The following is a 12,653-nucleotide window of genomic DNA, read 5'->3' as shown; positions in this document are numbered from 1 at the left end:
ATGACACTTTCAGAAAGAAATTTCTAACCCTCATCCAAAAGGAATTACCAGCCCTCTACCTGAAACTCATTCTGAAGAATCCCCGAACAGTTGGCTCTCTCTCCAAGTTCAAAGACAAGCTCAGTCCTTTGTTTACATCCAACGTTATATATGTATAAGTACAAGTGCCCCAGATGTAGTCAGGGGATCTATGTCGGATGTACGAGGAGGCTGTCGATAATAGGGAAGGTACAAAAAGAAAACAATTTAACAATACTGGAAACCATTATTATCAAATTGATCGTACCACCGTTAAACTCCCAAATGTCATCCACACAATTGTTTATTGCCTGATGGTCTTTTCAAGCTGCTTTTCTCTGTCTGTATGTTTGTTATGGTTTGTTCTCTCTCTCGTAACTCTACATGAGTACAGTAGTTTGTTCTTTAAGTAAATGTTTTAGTAATTATATTCTGAATGTTTTAATTTAATTATAATATCTAATTCGGATTTTATCAGTTTATTGATTGCCATGTTTGCAGCCTAGAAAATGCAACTATGTGGAGTTGTGAAACGTCAGCATATATTTTAATAAAATGCATATGAATAGTGCCATTCCCTGACCTGCCTTAAATTATATATACCGTGGGGCCTTGATAATCGCGGGGGTTGGGAGCCACAACCACGCGCGATAAGCAAATATCTGTGTTATCACACCTCAAAACACCCTAGGCTATACCCAGCCCAACTGACACCAAAGATGTCCTACCTATAAAAACTCTTATGGGCTAACTGCCTATTTTAATACTAATTTAAACACCTAATATACTTTAAACTATCATATGGGTAATTACTATTGATTGGTCCATGCTATCCTATGTAGGTTGAAGATACACATGTACTTACTGTAACTTAACATTTTAAAACCATCTATGGCTGCGCCTATTAGTAGTAGTAGAAGGGTTTTGGGGTAGTTTACGGTTTAGTTGCCCAGACCACGTAACACCATTTTGCCCGGTCCGTAATCACTCAGCCAAGGTAAGTAGTTCTCGCAGCCGACCCGACCCGAACCCACGGAATTGACCCAGCCCAAACCCGAACATGCAGCGACTTGTAAGCCAAAACAAACGGCAGTCATCCTGTTTGTATTAGTCCGCCGATTCCCTAGCAGATGAAACCCGTGGCCAAATAAACTGTAGGAACTCTCTTATCTATAAGAATCCCACCAATTCTCGATTTTATGCTAGACCTCTTTTATTAATTTCTACCACCCATACGGACACGAAACCTACTGCTCATTACCTACCACACGTTCCCCTTGCCCAACTAATCTGTAGGAGCTATATTTTTTATTTTTCGTACATTTTACGATATTTATTTTCAATTTTTGTATGATTCCTACCAATATTTATTTTATGAATCCTACCAATGCCTATTTTTATGCTAGCCCTCTTTTATTCATTTATATCACCTGTTCCCTCACGAAACCTTCTACTTGGCCCTTAATCCCTCCGCCAAGATAACTAGTACCATGAACGGACCTTGCCTGACCCTGCCCGACCCTTCGCCCTTAGTCTGTTCCTGCGTCTCAGCTTGTTCAGTGCGACATGTCTGCTTTCGCGGTTTCTTTCTCGTGTCCCGCACACATAGAATTTGCTGCCGCCGTTCCCGTCACTATGGAGGACATAGTGCTTTTGTGTCGCGATGAACGTTCCCTAATTATATATTTAATGAAAACCGGCCTACTTGGGGATTTCAGTGGCTTGTGCGAGCAGTGTAATGAAGGCACCGTCTGCCTTTTGAAACAAGGGGATAGCTTTCAATGGCGGTGCAACGCAAGACACTGCCGCAAGTACACTTCAATTCAACATGGATCCTTCTTCTCGGGCTCTCATCTCTCCTTCAAGAGCATATTAATGCTGATACACGGCTGGATCCACGAGGCTTCCCAGAAATATATGCAGCTTAATTTGAGGATCGGGTTGCCGAACACAATAGTCGATCGGTACAATTTCTGCCGGGACGTTTGTGTAGATATTTTGGTGATAGACAATCGGAAAATTGGCGAGCCAGGTCACGTGGTAGAGATTGACGAGTCCAAGTTTGGTAAAAGGAAATTTAACAAAGGCAGACGTGTCGATGGTTGTTGGGTTCTCGGCGGGATTGACCGCCAAACAGAAAAATTTTTTTTTCAGGTTGTTCCAGACAGAACTACAGACACACTTCGCCATATTCCAGACAGAACTACAGACACACTTCGTCCTATTTTAATTGATAACATACACCCTGTGTCAATTGTAATTTCGGATTTTGGAAATCTTATCAAAATTTAAGTCAACATTTCAAATCACACCGTAACATTAATCACACATTGCATTTTGTAGATCCACACGATAAAAACATACACACAAACGATAGAATCTACTTGGCGGGTTTTTAAACGAAATGTCTTACCTAGAAGTGGTACTGTTAAAAACTTGTATAATTTGTATTTCTCTATGTATTGTGTAAAAAAACGTTATCTAGCTGAAGTTGATTGTCCATTTAAAGCCTTTTTAGATTTAATTAAACGTGCATATCCTTTAACTAAACAATCACAAGACGTCGCCATACAAATGGATTCGTCATCTGCACTCGAGCCTCGCCCACAAATTCCGGTTGTTCAGTTACCACGAAAAACAACTGTCCTGCCCAGAAAGAAAAAAAAAAAATCCTGTACCCCGAAGATTTGAACGATTCCGATTTTCTATATTAAGTTCTATATTTCTGGGAGGGGAGACAGGCCAATCATTTGACGACTCGCAACATCTCCAAGGTAAGCTTATCAATGTAAATGCACTTTATGTTCATTTATTTGTGGAAACAAAGCAAGTCAGTGTATTTATCGCTAAGCGGAAGTCAGGGCTGCTCAACACATTTGAACATTCACGTTCGCTAGCAGTCCACGTGTTCGAACAAAGAACGTGGCCTTAACTTTAACCAATGTATTCTCGGAAATATTAACTTTGTTTATATATCAGCAAGGAGTTACGGGTGCCAGTCATCTGTACGGACAAGTTTTTTTGGTTAGGTATCAATAACTGTTAACATATTACACAGGGGGGTCCAGGGGGGTGAAGGCCCCCCCCCGGCCAGGTAAGGACATGTGGCCTAAGTTCCCAGCCAGGTAAGGGCACGTGGCCTAAGTTTGGTTAGGTTGGTTCGTTTGGTTACGATCAGGTACCGCATTTCATGCATGAACGTTCTATTAGGCTAATAGCCCATATGTTCGTTCTACGAATGTTGAGTAGGGGGACAGTTTAGTAACCTAGGCCACACATCTCATGAACCGATTAACTAGTAGGCAATAACCTTGGCCAACTAAACTGAGTAGGTGGGACAGTTTATTTAGCCTAACCGAACCCGGAACGAATGTAGAGTAGGGGGACAGTTTCATTACCTAGGCTACTCATCTCATGAACCAACCAACTAGTAGGCGTTAAACGTGGCCAACTAAACTGGGTATGGGGAACAGTTTGGTTAGCCTAACACAACGGGGAACGAATGTAGAGGGAGCTCCTACAGTTTAGTTGGCCACGGGTTTCGTCTGCTAGGGTTTCGTGGTTTTCCGTGTTCATTGTCGTCGTCTGTGTCTCCCCCCACCCAAAAAACCCCGGTTTCCCAATAGGTCCCCCATTACCGTTTTAACCAAAACTTGTGTGTTCTCCCCCCACCCAAAAACCCCTCTTCCCAGAAGGGTCCCCCATTACCGTTTTTTTTAGGTTTTTGGGTTTTCTAACAATACACGTTTTCAAAACTTGCGCCAAAACAAACCGCCGCCATCTTGTTTGTATTACTCCGCAGATTCCCTAGCACACGAAACCCATGGGCAACTGAACTGTAGCCGCTCCGGGTTTTGTCACTGAAACGGCTCCCCTGCTAATTTTATGTGTGTGTGTGTTTAAGCTATATGTCTCTATAATGTCACAAATCTTTTATAAATTCTTTCCTATCTTCAATTTCCCCTTCATCAGATCAGCAAACAAAAGTATATTACCTAACAATTCCTCTTTATTTTCATGTTTTGGCTGCTGCATAAAACTAAAAAAAAAATAAAGTACATACTATATATCCATTTCGTGAATGAACATATTTATGATAAAAAAAACATGATTTACTGTAATGATTACAGCACCCATCTATAATATTAATGTATAAACAGCAAAATACAGTATTAAAAATTATTTTTGTCTTTTGTTTACGTTTAGAATCTGCTGATGGACGTTTATTACCGAAAGAAATATTTTGGAAAATCAATTTAGCTGCTAAAAGAAACTAATTTATTAATGGTATTATTATTATTTTCAACTTTGTACATAAAAGGTTATGATACAGTAATTCACATTTCAGAGAGAGAGAGAGAGAGAGAGAGAGAGAGAGAGAGAGAGAGAAGAGAGAGCAGCGATGAGAGTAACTGCAGCTGGGTTGAGAATAATAACAACATTGTGTTGTTTACATGTGGAATTCGTATTTTAAATATTTTTACAGTGATAAGAAAGGGAAACATCGATAGTAATAAAATATTCTCTTGTATACCGTTATATGTGAGATAATCATTGAGTCAACAATAAAAGTTGTACTGAAGCACAGTTTAGTATATCACAAAAAAAATAAAATATGGCAACAAGTATGTATCTACAAATGTCGATGGTCATCTGCTCTTTTATTACGATAATAATAGAACAGTATCATAGTTTATTCTGTAAGGGAAATAAGGATGTTTTGTTGAAAAGTTGCTGTTCTATTTCATTAAGAGAGAGAGAGAGAGAGAGAGAGAGAGAGAGAGAGAGAGAGAGAGAGAGAGGTTGTGATTTTGTGGGATTCTAATTTAGCATTTTATCGATATTTTACTATTTACATTCATATTAGTACATGAAAATTAGATCATTTTTATTCTAAAAATGTATTTAGTCCTGAAAATAAGATAAAATATAGTAATTAGTGAATCTTGCTCTGTGAAAAAATTCGCGATTTCGTTAATTTTCCGGGATATAGTACTATTTGGGATTCACGAAAAAGTAAGCAGTGTTTTATGATAGAGTCGAGAGCATAAGTATGTAAAGTACATGGGTAGTTTGTCGAATGGTGTAACCACAATTACTTTGTGTAAAAATAATACATAGGTATGAACGAGACTGTAGGTTGGTGACTTCATGGCAATCATACATATTTTTTCGTGAATGAATATACATTTATGATAAAAAAAATTAATTACTGCACTAATTGCAGCACCGTACTGTAATATTAATGTAATCACATCAAAATAAAGTAATCAATGCATACTGCAAACTTGTAAAGTGTATTTTTGTCTTTTAAAAATGCTTTCCCCAAGAAATTATTCCTTTAAGAGGCTTTTTATTATGGTTTGTAAGACTGCATCGTTTGGAGAAGTTAATTAAGTTCGAATTGAAAATTAACGATTTCCTAAATGTTATTACTACCGTAATTACACTTCTATTAATAACATTTCTAAAAGGATGAACGTAATGTTTACATTTCGTTGCTGGTCTCAAGTATTTATTAGGAATATATGCCAATTATATATAAGGTGAGAATGGTTTTATTACCTTTAATGTCCATTAACCCTTAAACGCCGAAGGGGTATAATAAAAATCGTCTCCCGTATGCTGAGGGGGTCTCGGAGTGAGCGCCGAAGCGGAAAAAATATTTTTTTCAAAAAATCACAGCGCGGTTAGAGTTCATTTTTGGCTCCTTTTTTTGTCATTGCCTAAAGTTTAGTATGCAACCATCAGAAGTGAAAAAAATTATCATTATCATATATAAATAATGCGATATATGATAGCGCGAAAACAAAATTTCATATATAATTGTATTCAAATCACGCTGTGAGCAAAACGGTTAAAGCTAAAGAGTTATTTTTTGTCTTTGTATTGTACACTAAATTGCGATCATTTTGGTATATAACACATTGTGAAACGATCAAAGCAACACAGACAAAATATTATCACATAATGATGCATGAATTCGTAACGCGCAGACGTAAAAAAAATGTTTTTCTCAAAAATTCACCATATATCTAAATATTGTTCTAGAGACTTCCTATTTGTTTCAAAAAGAAGATAAATGATTGAATATTACTATACTGTAAGAGTTTTAGCTTACAATTGCAGTTTTCGACCATTTCGGACAAGTTAAAGTTGACCGAATGTTGAATTTTTTTTATATATTTTATTTATATGCAAATATTTCGAAAATGAGAAAAGCTACAACCATCAATTATTTTTAGTTATATTCTACATAAAATTGCGCAAATTTTCATATATAAAACTCTATGAAACGCTTAATTTGAAACAGAGCAAATATTCCAGGAATGCGACGTACGCATTTCGGAGATTTGCGGCGGAGAATCCGCGCGTGGAGGGAAGGAAAGTTTTTTTTTTTTTTTTAAATTCACCATAAATCTAAATATTGTGCTAGAGACTTCGAATTTGTTTCAAAATGAAGATAAATGACTGAATATTACTAGACTGTAAGAGTTTTAGCTTACAATTGCGTTTTTTTACCATTTCAGTAGAGTCAAAGTTGACCAAACGTGGATTTTTCTATTTATCGTGATTTTTATGCAAATATTTCGAAAATGAGAAAAGCTACAACCTTCAATTATTTTTGTTGTATTCTACATGAAATTGCACACATTTTCATATATAAAACTTTATGTAACGGTTATTTAAAATGGTGCAAACATTATGACAATCGCACGTATGATTTGTTTGGAAGAGTTACCGAGCGGACGTAAGGAAAATGTTTTTTTTTTCATAAATTCACCATAAATCGAAATATTGTGCTAGAGACTTCCAATTTGTTGCAAAATGAAGGTAAATGATTGAATATTACTAGAATATAAGAGTTTTAGCTTACAATTGCGTTTTTTGTTTTCGACCATTTCGGTAGAGTCAAAGTTGACCGAAGGTTGATATTTTGGCACTTATCATTATTCATATGAAAATATTTCAAAACTGATAAAAGCTACAACCATGGGTTGCTTTTAGTTGTATTGTGGATGAAATTGCGCACATTTCCATACATAAAACTTTATGTAACGGCTAATTTAAAATGGTGCAAACATTACGACAATCGAACGTATGATTTTTTCGGAAGAGTTACCGCATGGACGTAAGGAATTTTTTTTCCATAAATTCACCATAAATTGAAATATTGTGCTAGAGACTTCCAGTTTGTTGCAAAATGAAGGCAAATTATTGAATATTACAAAAATATAGGAGTTTTAACTTACAATTACGTTTTTCGACCATTTTGGTAGAGTCAAAGTTGACCGAAGGTTGAAATTTTGGCATTATCGTTATTTATATGGAAATATTTCAAAATTGATAAAAGCTACAATCCTGAATATTTTTTGTTGTATTCTACATGAAATTGCACACATTTTTATATATAATACTCCATGTAACGGCTAATTTAAAAGAGTGCAAAAATTATGTCAAAGTGACGAAATAATTTCCGAGATGTGTCACATACTTTTTAGTGCGATAAAAAAGAAATTCACACTTGCGCGCCTGCGTAACGATTGTAAACAAAACAACACCTTGATCCGTGAATTCCCAGCATCCCCCAAGGCGCATGATTCAAAAGTTTTCGGCTGGTAGGCCTATAAGTATTTTTCCTCGAATTTTTAAAAAACTTTTCTGTGTCGACGTAAAATACGTCCAATCGGCACCCAGCAGACAATTTATCTCGACGTAAAATACGTCCAATAGGCGTTTAAGGGTTAATATCATAAGTGAATCTGTTCATGCATGTTGGTGGGTATGGACCGCGGCCGAGACTTAGCCTATTACGGATTAATTATAAGCATTTTTAGAGGAATTTTTATATTTCCGCAGTAGGTTCTGGAACCTATTCCCACGGAAAAATGGAGGGAGCACAGTAGTTAAGAGGATCTCAATAGCTGATGACAGACTTAATAAATACACATGCCAAGTAAAACTAATGTATTCATTAAATTCTAATATTATGAATACTAAAGGTTTAATCAAACATCTACTATAAATATGCAAAAATACTAATAAAAGTAGCACTAGATATACTATGAAAATATATGTTGTATACAGTATATATATAGTATATCATTAATAAATAGATTCTCTAATAAAAGTAACAAAATATGCAGATATATTCTTACCCGTCTGTCATGAAAGAACTTCCCAGTTTTAGTGCACGAGGATGACTCTGTTGAACCTTGTGAAAGTAGCATTTGTTTCTCAGAACTTTTAGAACAATTGACTTCTCCATCAGATGCAGTAAAAATCCTCATTGGAGGGACGTTAGCAAGTGGTTTCTTCACAAGAGACCTATATTTCAAAACATTCCTGTTTCTCCCTGGGTGCATTACCTCTTCAAAAACATCGTCACTATCAACAACCTGTGAAGAAAGCAGATACTTTAGTTTCCAATAATATTTCAGGAAAGTTTCATTTGCTAAGCTGATTAGGAGAAGCATAGGCCTTATTGGTATAGTAAGTGTTCATATTGTGCGATTCACCGAGTACATCACACACTATTCAATATCCATGTATAAACTGCACTCCAGAGGAAGCAAGTGCCGAGATCCAAGGAGTAGGTACCCCTAGCGTGCATTACTCTGCAAATACTCACGAATGTCAAGTCAGAACACTAAGGCAAGAGTGAGATACCCATTTGTAAAACTCTATTAGTACATGCGTATTTAAAATTTTTTGCACATATTATCATACTGCATTCTAGTGATGTTTACAGTCTGAAAATTATTGGCTGATTGAGTTTTACTGACATCATCGCCAATTTGTTACCAAACTATAGCTCACGTGTACTACCAACATCATCAGTCCATGAGCTAGGATAGTCAGGTGACCATACCAAACTATGGTTATAGTCTGTGGAGTGTACTTAGTCAAAAGAGGGCGTCGGGAGAAGCAGTGATGCTATAGGTACTTTCCTCATTACACGAAGGCAATGACACTTCCTCGTGATTCTTTGAAAGAAAATTACTTATAAAAACTTATCAAATTATAATTCATGGCCATATTGCAATTAATTATTGATAAAAACAGCATACGAAAATATTAAGACAATGTGGCAACGCTTTCCTTACATGTTGCCAAAATCCATGTTTACTCTAAGGGGATGGTAAGCAGAAAACAACTAAAGTTTTGGGACAGTCCATCTCATTATATGACCTATGTACTTTACAGTAGAGCAGTCATGATGAGCTTTGGTAATACATAAAATATAAGAAAATAAAAAAATGATATAACTTTTAAAATGAATACCAACGACCCTTATAATGAATGAAACTGATGTAAAAACAAAACAAAAAAATTCTTGAATTAATTTATGCAACATTATTCTAAACTTAAAAGGGAAAAGAGAAAAATAACTGAAATTAGGTAATATTTAAGTCTGATTTAATTTTTGCTCACGTCTTCGAGTATGATAACTTACTCTGTGTGTTCGATGTGTTATCCTTATCACTAAAGCTTGGGGATGAAGGAAACGCCAAGATATCAAAAGCAGGCTCTTGATGTCTAAGTGAAGTAAATGAAATCACAGAGGTGCAAATTATGTGCAAGCAAGAAATCCAGAGCGGTGCCGTACTGGCAAAACATTACTGCCAGATGGGCAAGATTTGGTCATCACATATCGTACATGACACATATGAGAATGACATACACTAAATATATAAGGAGTATAAATGGACACAAAATATACTGAATGTTTCTTTCATTTACCTACATCTCCCTCCCCCCTCATGCTAGTAGTACACTCTCAAGTGGACTCTTTCTCTGCAAGCCTTTGAGAACAACGTGAGGCCAATTGGGGGAACATCAACTAAGGACTGCTTTTCCTGGTCCAAGTGAGGAGCCACAGGGGAAAGAGGGGATGGGTTAACACTAGGGGGTCGCGCTGGGCGAAAGAAACGACGATTTCGCCACCAGACACAACCTCTCGGGAGACGAATTTCAAAATCCCTTGACCTGCTGACACTCATGACTACCCTGACTTTGATCCAGCGGCGAGATGTCGGGTCTTGGATCTGTACATGCTGTCCAATATTGAACCTGGGTAGTGGCATATTGTGTCTCTGCTTCGGTAAGGAATCGAGAGCCACACTGAACTAACTAAACACAGGTGTCCACTACCATGGTCTTGCAGAAGGGCATTTTCAATACCATTAAGGCATGAGGCATCTATCTGGAGGGCAACAGGTAGGTCTGGGTCGAAGACAGCGAGAACAGGTGGATGAAGGAATGCTAACTTGACGTCGAAAGGCCTAAGCATGATCAGGAGTCCAAACAAATGTTCTCTTGGGGCTCATCAGAGCTTGTAGAGGCTCAGCTGTAGCTCAGGGGTGAACTCTGCCAACTGGTTGACCAGGCCCATGAATGATCTGAGGTCGGTCAGGTTAGCCAGAGTCGCGAAATCCATGATGGCACTGACTTTTTCTTGATCAGACGCAATGCCCTCTCCTAAGACCATGTATCAGATTAAAATTCTACCGCTAATTCACACTCTAGAGTTACTATATTTCTCATATATTTTTCCTTGTTTTGTCTCTCCCATACATCTCGGTTCCCACTTGATTCCTATTTTTTTCTATCTGATCTATAAGTTTGGAACCCCTTTATCTGATCATCATTACCAGTCTCTTGGGAATACCAGGTTTCACTTATATTCATTATATCTATTTTTTTCAGTTTGGGTTAGCTCTTCTAAGAACTCTATTTTTCTTTTTGAGTTACTTGTAACTAAACCCTGCGCATTCATCACTGTGATGGTTTGCATGTTATCCCCTTCATTTAATATGGGTAATAATAAGGATTTTCCCATGTCTCTTTCCTGTTCTGGTATGTTGTTCTTTTCTTCATTTCCAGAAATTCTGGCATTAAAAAATCCAACTTTTCCAATATATTTGATCTTCCTTCTTCATAATTATTCATTTTGTACATGAATCTGCAATTTTCTCCGTATCTACACCATCCCCTGGCATCGTATATACAGAGCTTGTTCCTTACACTGTATCTTGGAGCTGATGCTTGCATTCTAGATGCTGACATTCCATAGGGCGGTGATGGCTTGTTTTTTCCCTTCACCTCATGTTCTTTGTTCCTTTCTTCATCTGTTTATTTTTTATTTTGGATTTTATTATTTAATTGATTTTGATTCATGGCAACAGGGTGCATATATTTACATTTTTTGTTGAACTTACATCCTTTTCCTTCTTTTATGTTTTTGAATATTTTTGAAAGTAGATCTCTGCATTCAACCTCATAGCCTTCTGGGTATGCACATTTGCCATAAATCTCATAATTGTGACATACCTTGGGATGTTTGTAGTAACATCTTTCACCAAATCCACAATTCCCTCTTTTCAAAAGGGTGCAGACTGTCTTTTCTTTTTTTCTTGCTCTTTCCCATCAGTATGAAGATCTCGGTAAAGCCTACTCGGGATTTTATTTTGTGCTGTCATGTCGTAATTTAATTCATAGTATGTATGCTGCTGTATTGCCTCATATGTAGTATCTATGAGTATCTCTGCATCCATACTCTTGTCCTGCTCTTTGTTTTCATAATTTTTTTTCTATCATTTCAGTTTCATTTTCTTCTTTTCAGTTTTCCACTTCTTCCTCTTCCTCATCTTCTTCATCTTCTACTATTTGCACTTTAAGTCTCGATTTAATAACATTATCTAGCAACGATAGACATGTTGAACAAAGAGAGAGAGAGAGAGAGAGAGAGAGAGAGAGAGAGAGAGAGAGAGAGAGAGAGAGAGAGAGAGAGAGAGAGAAAGGATCATTAATATGATACAGATAAATGTGTAAGAGAATATTCACATTACAGTTTAATGCAATCAAAATTCCGTATTGGAGGTATGTATGCCTGTTGAAATTGTGCATTACAAATGGTTTGAATTGAATTGAATACGGAATTTAGGCCAAAGGCCAAGCACTGGGTCCCATGAGGTCATTCAGCACTAAAATGGAAACTGACAGTAGTAAGATGGAAGAAGGAGAATATGAAAAGAGGTAGAGTAAAATGGTAGACTGGTATTATCCACAGTTTTAAACAGCCACAGTATGGTGGTGGAGGCATTGGTTGTTCAGTCAAAGTACAATTTTGTTGAAGACTTTGGTGTCTGTAAAGGATTTTTAACACAAACACTTGACTAGAGAAAAATTATGTAGTGTCAAATATGGAAATATAGGAGGTTGCTAGTGAAATTCATTATTCAAGGCCAAAGAGGTCTAAATTCAATAAACTAGATAAGTGTATATGCCACACCATATGACCCTAAAATTTGGACATACATATTGTTTAAAATATTAAACCAGCACATAACCTTCCAACAATATAAAACTAAAGTATAAATATCTTCTATGTGGTTAAGTTACATTTTCTAACAAGAATGAAACTGCATGACATACCTCAAATGTACAGGCATCTGAACTAGAATCGCCAGAATTTGCAAATGATGTAGGCAGTTTAAACACGACATGCTTTTGCAATGTAGAAGGTATCAAGCTTCTCTTGCTTTTCAGAATGCTTGGAGTACTCTCCTTCTGTGCCTGGGGAAAAATTAAATTTTAATGTGAAATAAAGCCTCATAAAATCTAATCCAATG

The 12,653-nt window shown here is 36.7% G+C and overlaps 1 protein-coding gene across 1 annotated transcript in view; it reads right to left on the bottom strand.

Moving 5' to 3' along the window:
• LOC135220846 (uncharacterized) overlaps positions 1-12,653 on the bottom strand; it is a 70,561-nt gene that overhangs the window by 35,637 nt on the left and 22,271 nt on the right. Inside the window, exons 3-4 of the mRNA XM_064258406.1 lie at positions 12,457-12,597; positions 8,178-8,417 (exon numbers count right to left, since the gene is read on the bottom strand). Coding sequence (XP_064114476.1) covers positions 8,178-8,417; positions 12,457-12,597 — 381 coding nt within the window. The remainder of the gene's footprint in view (positions 1-8,177; positions 8,418-12,456; positions 12,598-12,653) is intronic.

This window comes from Macrobrachium nipponense, chromosome 2 (genome assembly GCF_015104395.2).
Source record: "Macrobrachium nipponense isolate FS-2020 chromosome 2, ASM1510439v2, whole genome shotgun sequence".
NCBI lineage: Eukaryota > Metazoa > Arthropoda > Malacostraca > Decapoda > Palaemonidae > Macrobrachium > Macrobrachium nipponense.
Note: the sequence above shows the minus strand (reverse complement) of the source record. Positions and strands in the feature narration are given on the sequence as shown.